This window comes from Wasmannia auropunctata, unplaced genomic scaffold (assembly GCF_000956235.1).
Source record: "Wasmannia auropunctata unplaced genomic scaffold, wasmannia.A_1.0 LD336088.1, whole genome shotgun sequence".
Classification (NCBI taxonomy): Eukaryota; Metazoa; Arthropoda; class Insecta; order Hymenoptera; family Formicidae; genus Wasmannia; species Wasmannia auropunctata.
The window spans coordinates 1,805,796-1,825,011 of NW_012026802.1; the positions used below are offsets into that span (position 1 = coordinate 1,805,796).

Genomic DNA, 19,216 nt, shown 5'->3' on the forward strand with positions numbered 1-19,216 from the left:
AGTCATTTTTTCCGTGCACTTTCATATTCTTAGCTCATAGGAATTGAGAAACTCTGTACATTTTTTCAAAGCAGTGGCGTCAATTATAAAATAAATTTGAACTATAGTCGGTATTTCTGCAAAATTGAAAGAAGGTATCCCTCTTGCTCTCTTCGCGCGTAACGCGATATCGACGCGATTCGACGAAGCGACGAATAGCGTAACGGATTGCTTCACGAGAACGCAAACCGCAGCGAAATTACAGACAGATAAAGGGATCGGCGAAGCACAGGGGCGCGCGCAAAACACGACTGATTGAGACACGCAGACACGTTCGGTCCATTCATCGACGCCTCCGTATCGGCGGAAGCCGTGCTCGCAATTTCGCCAGTCAGGCGAAATATCGCGCCCGTAGCACGCACGCCAGGACAGTTTACGACGGACGCGTTTAATGCCCGTGTATCTCGCACGATGAATCGTAAATTTCGTTTGACGGGTATTTTCCGCGCCCGGCGCTATCGCGGGAGTCGCGGCGTGATATCGATGTATTCGGGACGGTCGAGCCGGCGCGGCGCGGCGGGACGCTGCGCGGCGAGCTGTTATCGATATACGACAAGGGAGCTCGGTGTCGAACGGTAAAGTATACTTGTAACGGTAAACTAACGCGTTGCAGTGCGGCACTTACGCCTGTAACAGTACCTGCAAAGTAAATGTAAAGTAAGTACCTCTCGTGTATAGTTAGAGCAAACTATTCGCGTAACAGCGCGTCAGCGGCTGCGATTTTTAATTGTTCCACGCTGGTGTCTGATTTCTAAAAGAGTTTTCGCTGCGCGAAATAAAAAAGAAAGATTTACGTACAAAATATCCTGTCATATTAAAAAAGAAAAAACAACTTTCGTATACGAGAGAGTGATACTATGTAACCGAGCGTATACAACTTTGAATTATAACAAAGCTATTCTTAAGTTGTTCAAAATTGTTCATCTGCTGTTGAGAACAGTTGTGTGATCTCTTTCATTTCAGTTTGATTCTCGCGAAGCCTCCTCGTTGCTGCAATGCATGTAGCGCGTCCGGTTGCTCGTGAACATTGAGGATGATTTGCGCGAGATTCTGCAGAATTACGCGTTTATGCGGTCTAAATCCGCTCGCGGCATCGCGGCCTCGACGGGTTGGATTTGTACGTGATATATACTGTATACATATACGTGCATATAACGTACACCGACCGTGGTAGACGAATTTTCCGCATCATATATCCCGCCGCCGCCGAAATCCATATTTTTACAGTATAAGCTTCTTATCCGCGGCCGTATACCGCGGACTACAAATTCCCTCGAGTCTACTACGCTCTGCCGCGCGCGCGAGAGGGATACCTGACTTATCGCGCTGCAGAAATCTATCGGGGCTTTCTTCCCGGCGAGAAAGTAGCCGAGAAGACCCGTCGCACCCCGCGTTGAACTATCGCGGGAGAAACGCGCGATCGTTGTGCATTTTACAATAAAGGTTCATCTCGAGCGAGTGTACAGTTGCCGCCTCGTCATTTGATCGCGCGAGCTGTATATATATATATATATATATACATATACGTATAACGACGATTTAGCGCATGCAAACGTTTCATTTATACGCCTTTCGGACAGTTTGACTGCTCGTACGTAACGTTTCAATTATCGTTATAACTTGCGCGCACGATACAAGCGCTCGTATATCATTTAATTACAATCCTGCTTCAAAGTTGAATGAAGAAGGCGGAGATGTAAACAGATTAGATAGATTCGGACGTATGTAACTCGGAGAGAGAGAGAAAGAGAGAGAGAGAAGGAGAGATAGTGGCCTTCCGATTAAACATTTACTTATTCACGAATGTCATACATCATCGTGTCTAGTTAGGGGTATTATCCGCTCCCGCGGCCGCCCCCGTCGAAGCATTGACATCACACCCACATGATACATTTGGCGCACACGTACCTGTCTATCGTTGAATTGATCGTTCGTAAAAATAGTCGGAAAACCCTTTGCCGCCGCAATCGGTTAAAGGCCACTTCCACCCTCATACTCTTCCCCCTTCTCTTTCTGTCTCTCTCTCTCTCTCTCTCTCTTGCGCGCGCGCGCGTTCCTTCGGCCGCGGGATTGTGAATCGCGGCAGAAATAAATCCCTACTTTCGTATTCCGCTCGCGTGAACCGTGCAAAGTCGGCGCCCCGTATACGAGGGTACGTGTGCAACCGCCGCCGCGGTAATAACGCGGTGGAATCGCGGTGGGATCGCGTGCGGGAGGCGCGGCCTGCGACGACGGCGATCTCGAGCGAGGAGCTACTTCGATAGAGTCACCGACCCGACGATCCTGCAGATAACGTCGAACAATTAAATTCGCGACGCCGGGATCGCGTGTGTTTAGGCAACGCAATCGATTTCGTCTCCCGATTAAGTCTCTTTTATATAGCAATCGTATTAGACGCGGTGTAAGTTCGTTCGAAACGCGCGATTGTACCCTTTGAGCATCGCACAACGATTCTGCGACATCGATCCGCTCTCTCGCGCTTTGCTGTCGTGCCATCTCGCCTATATAATGACCGTCGAGCGGGAGAGCGCGGTCGTCGTTTTCTTATCCGCTTTCTGCGTTCAGAAAGGCGTGCAGGTACTTACCGGAAAAAATGGAAGCAATGGCTGCGATAATGAATGAGAAGACGACACCAGGTCCGGCAACGCTGCGCGCCACCATTCCTGCGACAAGGTACATCCCTGTCCCGACGCAGGAGCCAACTCCTAAAGACGTCAGGTCCAGAGTCGTCAGGCACTTCTGCAAACGGTAATCATTTCGGAAATGTAGAAAATTCGTATCTCTAAATAACGATAGGACGCAGACAAAATTTTCAAGTGAATTTAAACTACAATACGATGTCCGCCCGTGCAGTAATTTATCAGGAAGAATTTGTCTACTTGTCTATTATTTACACGACTTCTAAGTAAGATTCTTGTCTCGTCTGTATGTTGAAAGAATTCCTTATACTCCTTTTCAAGCGAATTTCAAATATTTATTTCAACTACGTTGACATTAAATTGCACTTTTGCCACGCGGTAATCTATTTTCGCGAACTAGAGGCGGAAATTCATTATTCGGTTGTTTTATTCGGAACAATTAACCTAAATAAAAAATAATTCCGTGGAGTGATTTATTTCGGTATTACATCGAAATTGTTTTTCTTTTGCCATCAAAATAATTGACACAGATAAATTATTGTTCGGAACATCGTTTTTTTTTATTTCGTACGCCGGTGCAACAAATTCCTATATATTCGATTTTTTATCTGGTCACGTACTTTTTTAAAAATCGGTGAATTGTCGCGGAAAGATGTTTGACGTCGCGCAACCATTACCGTCAATCGTAACTCGCAACGCCGGTCTAAATACGTAACGGTATAGTAAATAATGTAGCGAGCGATGGAAAAGAGCGAGAAACGTGACCTCTCGCGTTGCCGCCGCTTTACCGGAAAGACACGACGAAGAAGGGGAGGGGGGAGGATCCTTTTTGCGGTGTTCCGCACTCGTATGCATCTTTGAAGTTAGAAACAATTGCGTCTTCTAGTCGACTTCTTTCTAGAATGTCAGTTGCCATTTTTGCAACTCGCCTCCGATAGTTATTAATAAACGCGAAGCCCTCCGGGGGGGATTCTCTCTCACGTCGGTTATGGGAGCGGCTAAAATGCTCGGCACGGATGAAAATAAAGTGATCGCGAAGAGTATCCTCTCGGCGATTATTAACTGACAGCCACGGCAGAATGACGGACTGGGATCGGACAGCGAATTGCGAATCTTGTCCAACTTTAAATGGAACATTTCCAGACAATGCAAAATTTAAAATTGAGATATACAAGACGTTTTAAAGACATTTATGAGAGACGTCTAAAAGATGTCTTGGATCCCAATTTTAGACTTTGTTTTGTCTGGATTTTACTTGTGTGCAACTAAAAAAATATCCCGAGCGATAAGTCGGATGTATCCGTTTTGATGATTAACCATTGATGTCGTCGCCTCGATACGTCCACAAGTTGGAGTTAACTAATCACGTAGATTTAACGGAGCGTTTCTCGCCTGGTACTTGTCGACGGTGGCATTTCGGAGAATAATACCACGATAACAATGCCTATCCGCTCGAGTCGCGGTTGCACAAACATGATATAGCGCAGCGATTTCGTGTATGTAACAAAACATGCATCAAGGCTTTGCGTTAATCGACTTGTTTTGTTCAATGAAATATTTAATGTTTACTTATAATTAATAACAAATAATAACAAACAATAACAAAATTTTACACCAAAATATAATTTTTACCTTCAAACTGATTTAACACTTTGACTGCCATGTCATCTATATTTGGATGACGAGTAAAATTCGTCGAGTACCATCACTCATCTGTAGATCTAACGATTTTAATAATCCAATTAAGAATAATTTCATTTGATTAAGTATTTAAAACGTTAAAAAAAGAAAAGATATAAAGTATGTTAAGACATTAAAAAAAACAAGATATGAAAATAATATACTAGAGAGAGATTTATTAAACTTAATGTCAAAATCAACTTCAATTAAAATGTTAATGAATGCATCACTATTTACAACTTCGTAGACTTGTTTAATTATTAAAATAATTTTAATAATTCCGCTTGATTGAGTTGTCATTGTTAAATTATAATTCGACAATGAGTCTGCAAATTAAATCTGTATTTATATTTAAAGAACAATTTTTCTTTATTTCAAGCGACAAGTTGTCGTGCAATTTAATCTATTGTTGTTACATCTTTTCAAATTTTTATATTCTAAGAGAAGAAAATTATGTAATTCAAATAAATAAAAAAATCAAAGTAATAAAATGGAAATAAATCGCCACGCATTGTGTAAAACTTTCGTGATTTATATATTGGAAATTGCAACGATAGAAAATGAAAATTGCAAACTATTATGTCCTAATACTAATGATGAAGTAAACATAAATCGAATCAGAAAAATCATGTCATATCGATTATTCATAAAGATTCACTTATAATATAAGAAACACGGAATATTTAGTTATTTCCTTTTATCACGCACGTTACGTACTTATCGTGACGACGATAAATCGTTAGCACTGGTAAACGGTACTTCGAGTTTATTACCTTCGGCGTACTGTTGTGTACGCAGTCACGTTCCTGCGCTACAGTGTTATCACTCGAGACGCGGTCGCGACAAGTGGGCCTGGAAATACCGAATCGCTATCGTCTCTTACAGAGCAGTGACAATTACGAGCGGTGATGATCTCTGTTTCAGCTCTCACAGTTAACGATTCACGAAGGTAGCTATACCTACCGAGAGAGAATATTTCGCGCAAATTCCATACGCTTGAAACGGAGATCGTGGGTGACAAGGGATGAACGTTATAAATTATAATTTATAAGACTTGTGAATTATTGATACACACCTGCGGGCGATAATTATTTCTCTAATGACGCTTGGATTCGAACGGATATCGCATCGGACGCGCTGGATCTTTTCTGTTTGTTTAATAAGAAGTAATTCGTTTGTCTCATTATAAACGCAAGGGTAATTTGAGTCAAACGCGCAGAAGCAACGCATAATAAACAGAGAATAGCATTTTTTGCAATTGCTATTAAATCAAAAGGAGACAAATTACGGCGTGTTGCACTCAGCAAGTATAGGAATCGCATATCGAATGTCACACGAAATTGCAGCTAAAGTTGCAAGGTCTCCAATGGCCGGCGAATCGAATTATCTAGCGCCGCGGTATAACGTTACAATTAGTCAATTTCCATTGAGAAGTAATTGCGCGGTAATGATGGAAAATGCAGTTTGTGCGATTAGTAACGTCGGGTTTTCGCCGAGCGTCCGGCATTGATCCGCCGAACGTATCGTTGCGTTGTTTGAAACATGAAGAGTGCAATATCGTGGATTAATGCAAATGCTGCGTGAATTATTGCCAGCGCACTCGTCCGACGCAACGTTGACGCATAACGTAACGTTGATTTATGCGCTCGTGCGCGGGAATTTTCGACGGCGTTTCCGAAAAGAAAAATCCGAGAGAAATATATCGCCCTTTCTAAATTCGATCTTGGACATTCATTCAATTCTCGATAGTCACGATTAAATCGTGAACATTAACGACGTTTCGAGGAGAGGGCTTTGGGTATATAAAAGAAAAAGAGGAGACGTGTCTTTCTTCAGAAAAGAAAAAATTAAAATGCGAATATTAAGCATGATTATAGAGTCAAATCTGAGAATTCGTGCTATCAAAACGTTTGTCAAACTTTGAAGCTAACGTATCTTCAATAAAGTTTGAGTTGGCGGTATTTCAGAGAGCTTGTTAAACTCCACTTAAATTAATTAAAAGCAGTTAATCACTTACATTCTGTCATATTAAGTAATTACTTAGGCCAAATTAATTATTTAAGGGCGAGAAGAGAGAAAAAGAATTATATTTCATAATGCAACATATTTTAATATAATGTAATACGATATATTTAATAAAAGAACAAAACATTTTATTTAAATAAGTAACAAATCATCTCTTAATTCCGCGGTGAAGATGACCGATCGCCTAATCGTGGGCGGACATTCGGGTGTTGGTGTCATCATTGCGTGGTTCAGCGCAATCCTGCGTGTCTTTTATGCCGGGCGAGCAAGCTGAATAGCGAATGAGGAATGCAGACAGGGCCGGAATTACGTGCGCGCAGTATAATAAATACCGGAAGTCGTCTCTCGCGGGAAATCGTTCGAGATGGTCGTCCGGGACGAGTGTAACGTCGTTACGCTCGTAATTCCTGAGGCCGCGCGCGCCGCTTTTTCGACGAAAGGCGGCAGACGGATGGATTCGATGAGCAACGAAGCGAGCGGCGCAATTTGTTTATCCTTCGTTCGTCGAGCAAAACTCGTGGCGCGTGTACAATTCGACGGATGATCGAGCATTACGGGCCTGACGAATATTCAATGAAATATACGAGTAAAACGCAATAAATAAAATTCGATGTAACTCCATCGCTTTTGAAAGTCGTGCCGTAATCAACGGATCTTCTTTCTCGTTACGCAACGAACTCGCGATTCGATTCGCGATCTAAATTGAAGAGCCGGCAATTAAGTCTTCTCCCATCGGAACGAAACGGAACGATCGTTTGAGCACCGTCGGCAAAAATAAATCGTCGATCCGATACTCCCCCTCGTTTCCATCAACGACAATCGCGTAACGAGCCTGCATGACGCTTCTCCCGTGTTCCCTCGGAACCTGGTGGCCTCTTCCCCTCCGTCCTGACTCGTCGCGTGCTACTTTCGCATTAGATAAAATTTGTGTCTTAGCCGGAGCAGACAGTTCCGCGTGTCTGTGTGTGTATTCATATAAATGTGTGTGTGTGTGTTGGACTTGTGCTATTTTCCTGCGAGAAGTGGATCGGTTATTGGGAAACTTCGCGGTTTATGCGCGCTGCAACTGTGGCGGAGCCGTCCACCCTAAGCAAAGTAACGGCTTTGCGGAGACCGTCGCCGCCACCGGAGATATAGTTACGAAAGTTTTGCCGTGTCTCTTTCTTTTAGCGCACGATACGGGCCATCGGAGCGCCAAAATTACTGCGACGACAATACCGTCGCGAATACATATACACATACATATATATATGTATGTATAATATGTATACACGGAGGATTCCATACGGTTCATCGAGAAATTATCATTAGGGCAACTCGGCGTTCGCCCAAACGACAAATTTCCCAGCGACATGTCCTTTCGTGTACAACGCGCATTTACTTCTTACACATCCGACTTCGTCGTTCGCGGAACTTCGTCGTGTCCCCTAATAGGCACTGTCATCGTCGTTTTAACGAAATGAAGGAGCGTTTTAGCTTATTGGGACAAATTCGAAACGAGCAGGACGATGCCCCCGTGTCGGTCGTTCATGTCGCACGAAATTGTGTTTACAACTATTATTTACGAGAATTATGATTTTGTTAATGCAAAAGTCAAATTTCCCTCGCGAGTTTCTGTTAGCGGCCGCACACACGTCTTTTATTCTCGCCGCTCTAAAAGTTGGAGCGCCACTCCAATTGGTAATTAGGAGCAACGAGCGCTGTTAAACGTCCGCCTCTCTTTAATTTACCCCTCACACTCGTTTTCAGTTACCTCACTACACTCCTACAGTTTTCTTTGCTCGTTCGTGTAACAATTCCGACAAGCAACTGGAGGAAACAAAACGACTAGCCGCAATGCAATGAAGATATGAAAAGCCAATAAAGTAAGACAAGAGTCGCGTCAATACGGTTTCAATTTCATTTTAAAGTACACGCTTAAAAGTACTAATTGACGTTTAGCGAACTTCCAATGCAAAGTTCTTAAATTAAATCTGTATCGCTGTCACAGAAAATAATAGTTACACGTACAGGTATCAGTATTTTCTCTCATTATTTTTACCTGTAATTTCTGCTTGGAGTCGGCTGGATGAAGTGGCTCGGGACCAGTTTTGGGCTGATCACCCTGCAGACTTTCGATGTTCTTTGTACGTATCAGCTTGCCGAAGAGCTCGAGGCCCTTCTCCCGGTCCAGGTCGAGCTTCATTTTTCTGCAAATTAAGAGCGAGCGAGTTATATTCACCCACGCTGCACCCGGAAGGAGAAAGAGAGCAAGTCTTTTCCGCAATAACAGGTAAGTGCTTTTGATCGATGTTTTCCACAAACATCCTCCGCGAGGAGGTTAGGCACGTGAAATAAAATATTACGCAGAAAACATGTATCGGCGATGGGATGATCGGGTAATATAATATGAAATGAGGTTTTCACGCGCGGGCGAGCATCGCGCGTCTGTCAGCTGTCTGCTGATGAAATGAGAGAAAATAATTAGAGAGCAAATATCTGCGGAAATGTATGAACAGTCCCCGGCGTTTGTTGGACGGGGATTAAAGGGGCGGTATATGCAATTGACGATAATTACGCTATCCGCGTGCAGGATGAGATAAAATTGAACGTGCTTTTCAAGCCGTGTCTCCAAGTTTACACGGTGAAAATGCATACTGGAATGTACACGTGAAAAGTAAAAACGCGCGTAAAAAGTAATTAAAAAAATGACACCCATCATGTGTGTGAGACTGTTATTTCCAGTGGAGGATTAATAATATCTGTCTGAACATAAGCCCTTTATGAGATTAAAAATAGCTTCTGCGGCGCGAAGAGTGTATGTAGTTTAAAGGTTATCAAATAAATAGAGTAAATAAGTCGAAAAGATAGTTTATCGTAAAACTTCCGGATAATCTTCGATAGTCAAAGTAATCGAAAATAACGGAAGACATTTTAGAATTTAATTAGACAAATGTCCATTTTTATCAATGTAGAATAACTTTAATCTCAGTTTAACTTACTCTTTACTTTTTTCTAATTTTTAGAATTAGAAAAAAATAAAGAGTAAATTAAATCGAGATTAAAAATAATCTGCATTGGTAGAAATAGGCCTAGTGAGAATATATAGTATTCTGAACGCAATAAGGATATATGATATAAAGATTTCTGTTTCCAGGAAATAAGTGTTGCATAAATACCCATAATGTATCGGAGATCATATGGACTAAATGGACAATATAGTAATACAAATGAAAACAATTTAGTCAGACATTCGGAAAACAATTTAAAAAAATTGCGTATCTGACAAATAATCCATCAGACGCGAACGCGGGACTATAAAACAAAAAAAGAAGAAACCGTTAACGTCTGGCCTCATCCGTCATCCTTTCTGAAAACGCAAAACGACATAACCACGAAGAGATGGCCAACTCCGTCGCATAATCAAACGGCAAATCGGCCGTTTCTGGAGACAAACGAGAGCCCTGAAAAAAACCGTCACCGACATATGCGGCCCTCTTTTCTCCGGCTTGCTTGTTCCCAGGGTCGGAAGTCGCGCACACGAATTATCGATTTATTATCCGGCGACGTTGCTCCTCTACGCGCGGCGCAGCTCTTTCAGCCGTTTCTTTGACGACACTTTCTATGAGCTTATCTATGAGAATGAAAAATTATCGCGCGTGTACACGTGTCAATGCGCGTCCCGTGCAAATTATTCTGCAATAACGTCAAAATCGCGACTTTTAATCAATTCGATTGTTCGACGTTATTAAAAATCAAATTATTTCTCGTAATTGTCCAATTTTCATAGCAGATTTTTTTATTAATTTTATTAATTTAAAGTAGATTTTCTTTGGATCGAAATATCAATGCTTGTAAGTAACACAATATTAATTTGAAGTATTATTACATATTTAATATTATATTGTATTGTATTATATAAGTATATATTACAAAGAACAGTGAAACTTCTCGCCAGCTTGTCAAAGGAGAGTCCGGTATTTATAATTGAACTACCGCGAAAGAAATTATTTCCATAAATTTCGCGTGGAAATGTCAAACGGATATAATTCTACGAAAGTTCCGGTGAGATATCGCGACCATTGAAACGATTACTCGTCCTCCTACTGCTACTCGAACTCGATTAAAGCATCGCACGGTAAGACTGCCGTATATAATGCAGACGCGATGCACTCTTCACGACGGATTATGCAAACAGCGAACAGCCGGGATAATCGCCGAACGAGTGAATGGGATGGTGGATACTCGGCGTATTAAAGGAAATAAATTATTCAGGGGATACGCGCGCGGGTGAGGTTGAAAGTAAATTTTACTTGCCCCTCGCCGAAGATAATGGATTTTCAAGATACGCTCGGAATTTTACCTAGCAGCCACTGAGAAGGAGAGAGAGAGAGAGAGAAACTGGCACGTGCGACACGTCATGCTGACAAGTCACGAAATCCGTATCGCTTGGCACGCGCGAAATTTCCCAGCAGAGATGAAAACTGCACCGAAATCCTCGTGAGCGGACTGAAATTTCACAAATATACGCAGGTTTCGGCAACCTTACAAGTATTTATAATCAAACGCTCATAAGGCAGAACGCGTAAACTTTACCGGAACTTGAGAGAAATAATAATTACATTCTTACTGCGTAATAACGTAATACTTCGACGCGTAATATTTCCCTTATTTTCTTTTTGTAATATTCACATAAAAATGTGATTTATGCAATTCCGCGTGTGGCATGTTTTCAAAATGTTTAAATTGTTAAACAAAAACACGTACGTCAAAATCTGTTTTCTCGGCTCCGAAAAGCCGTGCGATAGGCGCTTAGCGAAAGTATTGAGGACGGCTCGTGAAGTCGGAAATAAAAATCTTACGAGAGTACGTCCCGAGCCTTCAATATGCATGAGTACTTCTCTCCTCGCGTTCTGCTAAGTAACATGCAAAAGTAGTTTTCAATGATGCAAGCGCGATTTTGTTTCGAAGCAGCACAGAGCATTACAGCGGGTGATTCTCCGTGAAATCGACCGACCGCACCGCATAATCGCGCCTTAACGTGGCAGAACGCAATTAACCCTTTGTATACTATACTCATGTGATATTTCGTGTTGAAAACATCAGCCGGCCCTTTACCCGTCACCTTCTTTCGTGTTTCAGACCTTGTCATCGCGCTGCGGGATGCCATCGCGGAATGCAAATGTATTCTCAATCGACTTCTCGTTAGCGAAACTTATTGTTAAATCGCGCACGCGCGGCATTTTTATCTTTATGTCTCTCATATTTCATTATTTATTATATTTACTTTTACGTCACATTATGAAATGTAGAAATATTTAAATACATAAATATTTCCTGTACACATAATTAAAAATAAAATATTTAAATATCTAGATAATTGAATAAATAAATAAATATTGCACGCATGATTATAAATAAAATAAGAGTATTAGGCTCCGAGAGAATAACACACGATTGTGTTTTATATTACAAAAAGCGATTTGAAAATAAGTTCATAAGAAATTTATTTCTATCGCGAATAAAATTAAATTTTCTATATTAAAATCTAGAGATTAGAACTGCGATTATCGTGTAATATCATAAATTTATTTAATTTACAAAATTTGTTCACAAAACAATAAAAAAACATGGGAACATTGTGCCGCGATTCGTTAGCACTGCTTTTCGATTTTCAGAGAATGCCAGCTTTAAAAGGGACGATAATACGACACGCGAGTACGCGCGCGACACAATACCGACAAGTTTAAAAACACCGGCCAAACAAAGTTTCGCCCGTATAGGAAATTGCAATTCGCAAGATATCCGCGAAAGAAAAATAATATCGCGGCTCCGTTCCGCCGTAACGCGATCTCTCCCGACGATATCACGCGCGCGAGTTTTTTAATTAAAGGAGCGGGAAAACGCGCACTCGTGCCGCTGCTTATCGCGCGACCATCGGCGGCGGAACACAGTCGCGATGAAACGGAAGCACGTCCCGTTCATTCTTCGATCATTAAGAAGAGGTCCCCGCCAAGGGTCGCTCAACACAGCTAAAACGGCAGAAAACGGCGAGCACCCGTTGCGACTTTTTCTTTTAAACGGAATTTTCCTCTTCTCTAATCTCTGGTCACGAAGAGCTTTGCGTTAGCTTGAAACTTGAAACAACGTTTCTGTAACTTCTCGAGCAACAAGACCAATAATCAATCTTTCGAAATCCTTGCCTCCTTCTTTCCTTCCTTCCCTTCCCTCGTGTTTATTCTCTTTAACGAGGGGATGCATTTAGATCCCCTCCGCGCGATATGCTATTACGTGATTGCCCTACCGAAGGGATCCGTTCTCCATTTCGCGTATCGAACGCGCGCGGCATCGTTGCGCGAGTCACGACGGGTATACGGGGCTCAACACACCCAGATGCCCCGGGAGTCGAACGCGACGGAAATCCGACCGCGGTCCTAGATCACGCGTAGCGTGATTTATGACGTGCGCGACGACGTTGATGACGACGACGACGACGGGAACGCCCGTAACACCTGTACGAGCGATTTATCGACAGGATCGAATCGTCCCGTGGCGACGATCGCAATCTCGTATGCACGCGCGGAATACGCGGGGAGCGTAAACAACGGTAAACAATTATACTCGCGTCGAGGCCACGTTAAACGGATGAGGAAACAATTGCGAGCGGACGGTGTTTTTACGAATGGATTGTTAGAAATGCAATGTCGGGAATGTTTGCGACAGGGCCGCTGGGTGCGCCGCGTCGCGCGCCGTTAATTAATAAATCGGCACAATAAATACTCTCGCGAGGAAGGACGGCGCGCGCAATTGTTGCAACATGTTGTTACCTACGTCAACTTTATAAAACTGGAAACGCGACGAAGCAAATGCTGCGACGTTAAGCGAAAGGTTTATTAGCGTAATTGACAATTTTTACATTTTTCTTCAAATATTTTGATACCAAATATTGCACGTCATTTCATTAAAGAAAATATTTGTAATGCATACGCTGTACGGCGGAACATTACGTGTACAATCAAGTTCTGACTCTCTCGGGCAAGCCTCGGGGCTTAAGCACGATTACATGGAGAATTTGCAGAAAGAAAAACGTAGATAATAATCGGGTTCGCGTTCGCAGCGGCGCGGTTATTTCCATACGATTTGTAAGAGGCGTGATATCGCAGCGCGGCAGAAGCCGCTTCCGAGTCGGTCGGTCGGTCGTTATCGCGCGCGAGCGAGCCACGAGAGAGAAAAAGAGAGAGAGAAAGAAAGGTAAAAGGGGAAAATACCGTTTTTAATACTATGTTAATTTTATTCAAGCCGACACGCCCCGTCTCTCATTGGTCGCGGTGCTTTTTCATTCTTCCGAGAGAAGAGAGAAATCGTGACTTCGTGCTCGCAAGCTGCCTGCCCTTCGATGAGAGGTAGGCAGCCGTTCCTGCGTGTGTGCGGCCCCAGTACACGGCCCTTCGCACTCCCCGCGACGTTATAACTTCGACCCTGGAATTTCCAGAGACCACGAACGTTCCCTCTCTCAGAGGGGGTCGGAGGAGAGAGAATGACGTTCGTTCCCGCGAAATTTGTTTAAAATTCGCTTAATTTAAATTCCTCGCGTGCGAAGAGATCGATACTTGGGCGCTACACAGGTCGCAGCATGCGATAATGAACGCGATAATGACAGTCGCGTTTCTCGTTTTTAGCAGCTGCAGGTAATTTTTTAATTCGCAATTTTTTTTCACAGGCGACGATTAGAAACGCGCGCCGAGTGAATAATATTTCATTAGCTCCACGCGCACGTCGGACACGCTATAAAATTATTCAATTTTTGTATGTCAGTTTTGCTATCGTGCACCGTAAGAAGAGTAAAAGTTTACGGATAAAATTCACGACTTTATATACGATTTGTAAGCGTGATTTATCGTTTAACAGCGATCGAAAAAGGATTCCACTTCGCGCGAACGTTATTTGCATACCCGTGTTCTTTTGCATTGCGCACTTATCGCATTAAGTATTTAGATATGACGTGTACAGCATTCCGGGATTAAGGAACGGCGTCATTCTCACGCTATCCTCGCGTAGCTCCGTAAAGAACCCTACAAAACTTCGGAATAGGATTATCCCCTGTAACCAGGATGCCGATACTTCCCTCGCGAAAAAAGGAGAATACACTTTGTAGAACGAAGGCGAGGGAGCTCGACTCTCTCTCTCTCTCTCTCTCTCTCTCTCGCTCTCGCTCTCGCTCTCGCTCTCTTTTCCTCCTTCTGCCTATATCCTGAACGGTCACGGCTGGCGATTTTGCGGTTATCGATCCCCGCCCTCGCGGTGTGTTCACCTCCCGGTGCCGTTAAAACAACCTAACCGTAATGTCAGTGTACTAACACGTGTGCACGTACACATACAACGTCCTACACGTATACGCGCGAATATTCCCGTAGGTACATTCAAGAGAAGATATCTCTCTCTCTCTCTCTCTCTCTCTCTCTCTCTCTCTCCTCCCTGGCGATATCAGCTCATCTCTCATCTCCCTTCTCTCTGTAGCTCCCTCGAAGAATAGGCCGGACGTGAGAATTCTAATCCGGAGTCGAGATCCCTCCCGTCATAAACTACAAATTGGAGGATCTTATTCGCGTTCGTTGTATATAACACGTGGTGAGTTTGCTGCCGTCGGAAATTCTGCAATCGCGGCAGAAGTCAGCCGAGCCGATAACTCGCGAACTTCCCCGCGTTACGCGATTGCAAAACTTTCTCTTTATGCAGCTCCCGAGGATTCAGGATATTCAATAAGGGGTCGTGCCCATATTCGTGCCGCTATACTTGTTCACATGCGATGTCGTATAATGAAATGGAAAGAGACATAGCCGTAGATAATCTACGTTAATTTTAGTTAGACTGTTCCATGACGTATAGCAATTGTCACGAGCAAGAAGACGCGGTCTCAGGCGGTCTCGCGGTGTGGATTCGAGGGTATTCTGAGCGGAACAATCTCACATCGCGTCTTCCGCGGGAGAGAAATTGGTTCTCCTTAATCTTATTTAAATTTCGAAGGTGAATATAGAGCTAAAAGTCAAGCTCAAACTCGCACGCACTTTCTCAATCTCAAACGTTGAATTTTGCATGCTGACACGTTTCTCTATTCCGACAATTTTCTCCGATTCCGCAGATATCAATAACGTGTCGGGACAGGTTTCGCGTCGAAATGTCAGACGGAAAAAGTTGTTTCAGATGAGATATATATATATATATATATATATATATATGCGTATGTATAATACTAAAATAACCGCGTGAAAGATGTGATTTTACCCGAGCGCGGATTTCCCGAGGGTCGACCTAATGATTGAGCTCGATCACTAGTCGCATCCGTTGAATAAAACGGATGACGCTAACGACGCTCGCGCGCATGTTTGCGAAAGCGTTGTGATTCCAACGTGATAAATATATAATGCGGTAAGTACACACTGTAAAAGTGCACGATGAGCAAGCAAATAAATGCAGCAGAGTCTCTCTCGTTGATCATTCTAAATCACGAATCACGCTTAATAAATTATAAATTGCGCTGTAAATTATAAATTAACTGCAGCGTTGCTCTAAAATGCATCAAAAACAACAACAATGCGCTTTATTGCATAATTTTTTAACTGAAATTCAACTCTTTGATATGCGCGAACGTTCTCTTCCGCTATTGATGTAATCAATTATTTCGTTAAAGAAAAACAGAGTTTCAATTAGTCGTAATAAAAATATAATTGAATTAAAATTATTTTCAATGTAACCAAATAGTCTACAAAATTTAATAATTTCTAGATATTCAAAGCTCGCGTTCATAAAAATGATGCCAGATACAAATGGCCGGTTATATAAATTCAAAGAGGGCATCTCATTATTTTGTAAAAGAACGCGGATCAATATCTTTTTTTAGATTAAAAAAAGGATCATGTGCGCTACGTTTGTACTACGTTTGGAATAAAATTATCCCGTTTAACGAATTGGACGATTTATTTTGTACTGCAATAATCGTGCTCGACTGTTATTGCCACTATCAATACGGTACGCACATAATTAACGTTTAATTGGATCAGCGCGATTTTATACAATGATAGCGTAGCACTGCCTCCGTGAAATCGGTCGCCGCGTTAACGATCGGCGACCGAGTTTGATCATTCGGTTGCGACGCGATAAAACGCAAAACGGAATTAACGACTACGCGGTCGGCGGAGCCTGTTTATCAAAAAGGATAAGCGGAGGTAATCGCGTTTCGGTCGATACCGCGGATACCGAAAGAGGTGAATCCAACGGGAAATTTTCGCGCCGCTGAAATCTCTCGGTTAAATAATATCGAAAGAATAACAAGCAGGTTTTACAGCGAGCCTCACGCGGTTTAAACTCCTGGATTAAACAGCATTGTTGGATTCCGTGCGCTACGCAGAAACGCTTTTTTTTAATACACGTGTATACTTCGCGTTTTACATGTATGAAATGAAACTTTGAAATTTCGTCCGGCAAAGATAGAAGATTGATGATGAAATGAGAATATTAAAATGCGAATATTAAAATAAAATATCCAAAGATAGTCGAATCTTATGATATTTTTAGGTTCCCGATCTCTTTAGCAGCTTCAAAATTAAGATGAGATTAAGAGACTCAATCTGACTCTCTCGTCTGCAAAAGTCAGCGGGAAACGCAATTAAGATTCGCTTGAAATTTAAATATCTTTTCAATTTTCTCCTTATAGATATACCGGCCACTTATTTCTGCCTCGCGTTTCGTTTGCATAATTGAAAAACGATACAATCTTCCTGCGACGTATATACCGCGAGAGAGTTAATGCGGGTAACGCTGCAGACATTTTAACGATGGCACCTCGGTGGCAAATTTACGATCTTGGCGATTCGCTCCCGATCCTCGCGTGCGTATAGGAAAATCAACGCGCGTAACGTACGTCGCACGATGTATCGCTGTAATTTGTCAGTGTCGGATGCCGCGTCCTAATAGTTCGATACCTCACTCACCGCGCGCGATTTGCTTGGCTGAAACGACGCGATACCTCGAATTCTTGAGTTTAAAACGAATGTGGGAAGACACGGTGGGGTACACGACCATCCGTCTTCGCGATTTGCGTCCCAGTTTTACGCGTGACCTCGATGTTTACGCGCTATATTTGTCCATTTTTCTTAATATGATACATACTTTCAATATCACACGCCGATAAATTTTTATTTTTAACTGATATCCTTAAAGTACATTATAAGGGGCAGGAATATTAAATTCTATACTTAGCTCAATAATATCGAGACAAAAGATGAGAAATTTTTTTTAATTGTATTGATTTTATATTTTTGCTATTTTTTTTTGTCTTTTCGAAATATAAGACAGATGTTTTTTTTTTACAGAATTATCTAATTATGCGCTTCAATATACATATTTGATTGCGCGATCATTATTCAATCGTTCAATCAATTCGCAATTCCGCAATCCTCCGGAGGGTCAACGTACAATTAAACAATCGCGTCTATCCGATTAATGATCCCGGCGATGACGGGATTGTGTATTACGATATGTATATCGCTCAATCCCCGTCATTTATGCGCAAATAACGCTCGGGTACGGTCGAGCGGCTCTTTAAACAGGGCACTTCGGTCTTTACATAGTGCCCGGCTAAAGCAACTTTGCGGCGTAAGCCGGTTCGCTCGAATACATAAATTTGACGAACTCGCGAAGTTTCATAGAGGGAAGTAAGAGAGAGAGAGAGAGAGAGAGAGAGAGAGAGAGAGCCCGGGGGTGATCATTCTTCAAATTATGCCGTCCCGATAACGAGAACGGGCTATACGAGACTCGTCGTACGTCGTCGTTATTAACTTCTCATCGCACCGAAGTTCGGAGCGTTTAAGGAGATACGTACGTCAGCGTGTTAAAGTTCGTCGTGCATCGCGGAGCATCACGATAACCGCGCGATAATCCTTTAAATCGAACGGGCCGATGTGCCGTTTGATAGCGCGAAAACCGAAATATTTCCCTCAACGGCGCTTCTCATGATTTTTTGCGATTCATCTTTTGGTTCAATCTTTTACATCGTTTCTCCTTTGACTATATAAGTATGGACTGATAGTGATTAACTTCATACGTGTCGCCAAGCTGGAAGATGTAAACTCCACCTCAGTCAGTAATTTTCTGCGGGGTGGGGGAAGGCTACTCGGAAAGCACTGTGTTTACGACGTGTAAAGGAAAGGTGCTGAGTCTATTTTTCATTTCTTTCCATCGATTTGAAATTTTTTCCGACTCCCTATCAATTTTCAACATAACATTTAATACATTTTGACATATTTGACATTTTTTTACTGACTGGGGTGGAGCCTAACAATCGAAGTTCGATACCTCAACCAACTTCAGTTTGGCGACACCGGGCATATGTCTTTTACATAGTAAAAGTGGGGGGACTAGCAGTCCATATTTATATAGTCAAAGCGTTTCTCAAGATTTCGATATTACATATTCGGATCGCTAATCAACAACAATAACAGTCTCACCAGTTTCTGGTCTTCCGAGCGAGATTTTGATTTCGCAAATCGACATTTCCTCGTGACTTCCGCGCACCTCAAGTTTTGATTGCTTCCAGCGCACAAACTTCCAGCGCTGGAGGTCTCTCCCGGCGTTCGGATTCAATTACCTACGCGAGCGTAGGTCCACGCCCGTTTCTCGTTGTAACCTCACCGCGCCGGTGTGGCGTGTTATACGCAACTCGCGAAATACCCGTCCCACTGTGGAATTGCTCGTAACAAGAGCATAAACCGTACAGAGGAGATTTTATCGTCGCCATTGTCGCGCATAAATCACGCTACGGTTACAACGCTACGTATAATACATCCCTGCTAGTGTCT

General features: G+C 42.6%; 1 protein-coding gene across 1 annotated transcript in view; it reads right to left on the reverse strand.

Annotated features, from left to right (window-relative positions):
* The window catches only part of LOC105448236 (cationic amino acid transporter 2), a 71,598-nt gene that overhangs the window by 27,206 nt on the left and 25,176 nt on the right, over positions 1–19,216 (reverse strand). Inside the window, exons 2-3 of the mRNA XM_011686699.1 lie at positions 8,425–8,572; positions 2,625–2,778 (exon numbers count right to left, since the gene is read on the reverse strand). Of these exons, the coding sequence (XP_011685001.1) occupies positions 2,625–2,778; positions 8,425–8,568 (298 nt within the window). The 5' untranslated portion in view covers positions 8,569–8,572. The remainder of the gene's footprint in view (positions 1–2,624; positions 2,779–8,424; positions 8,573–19,216) is intronic.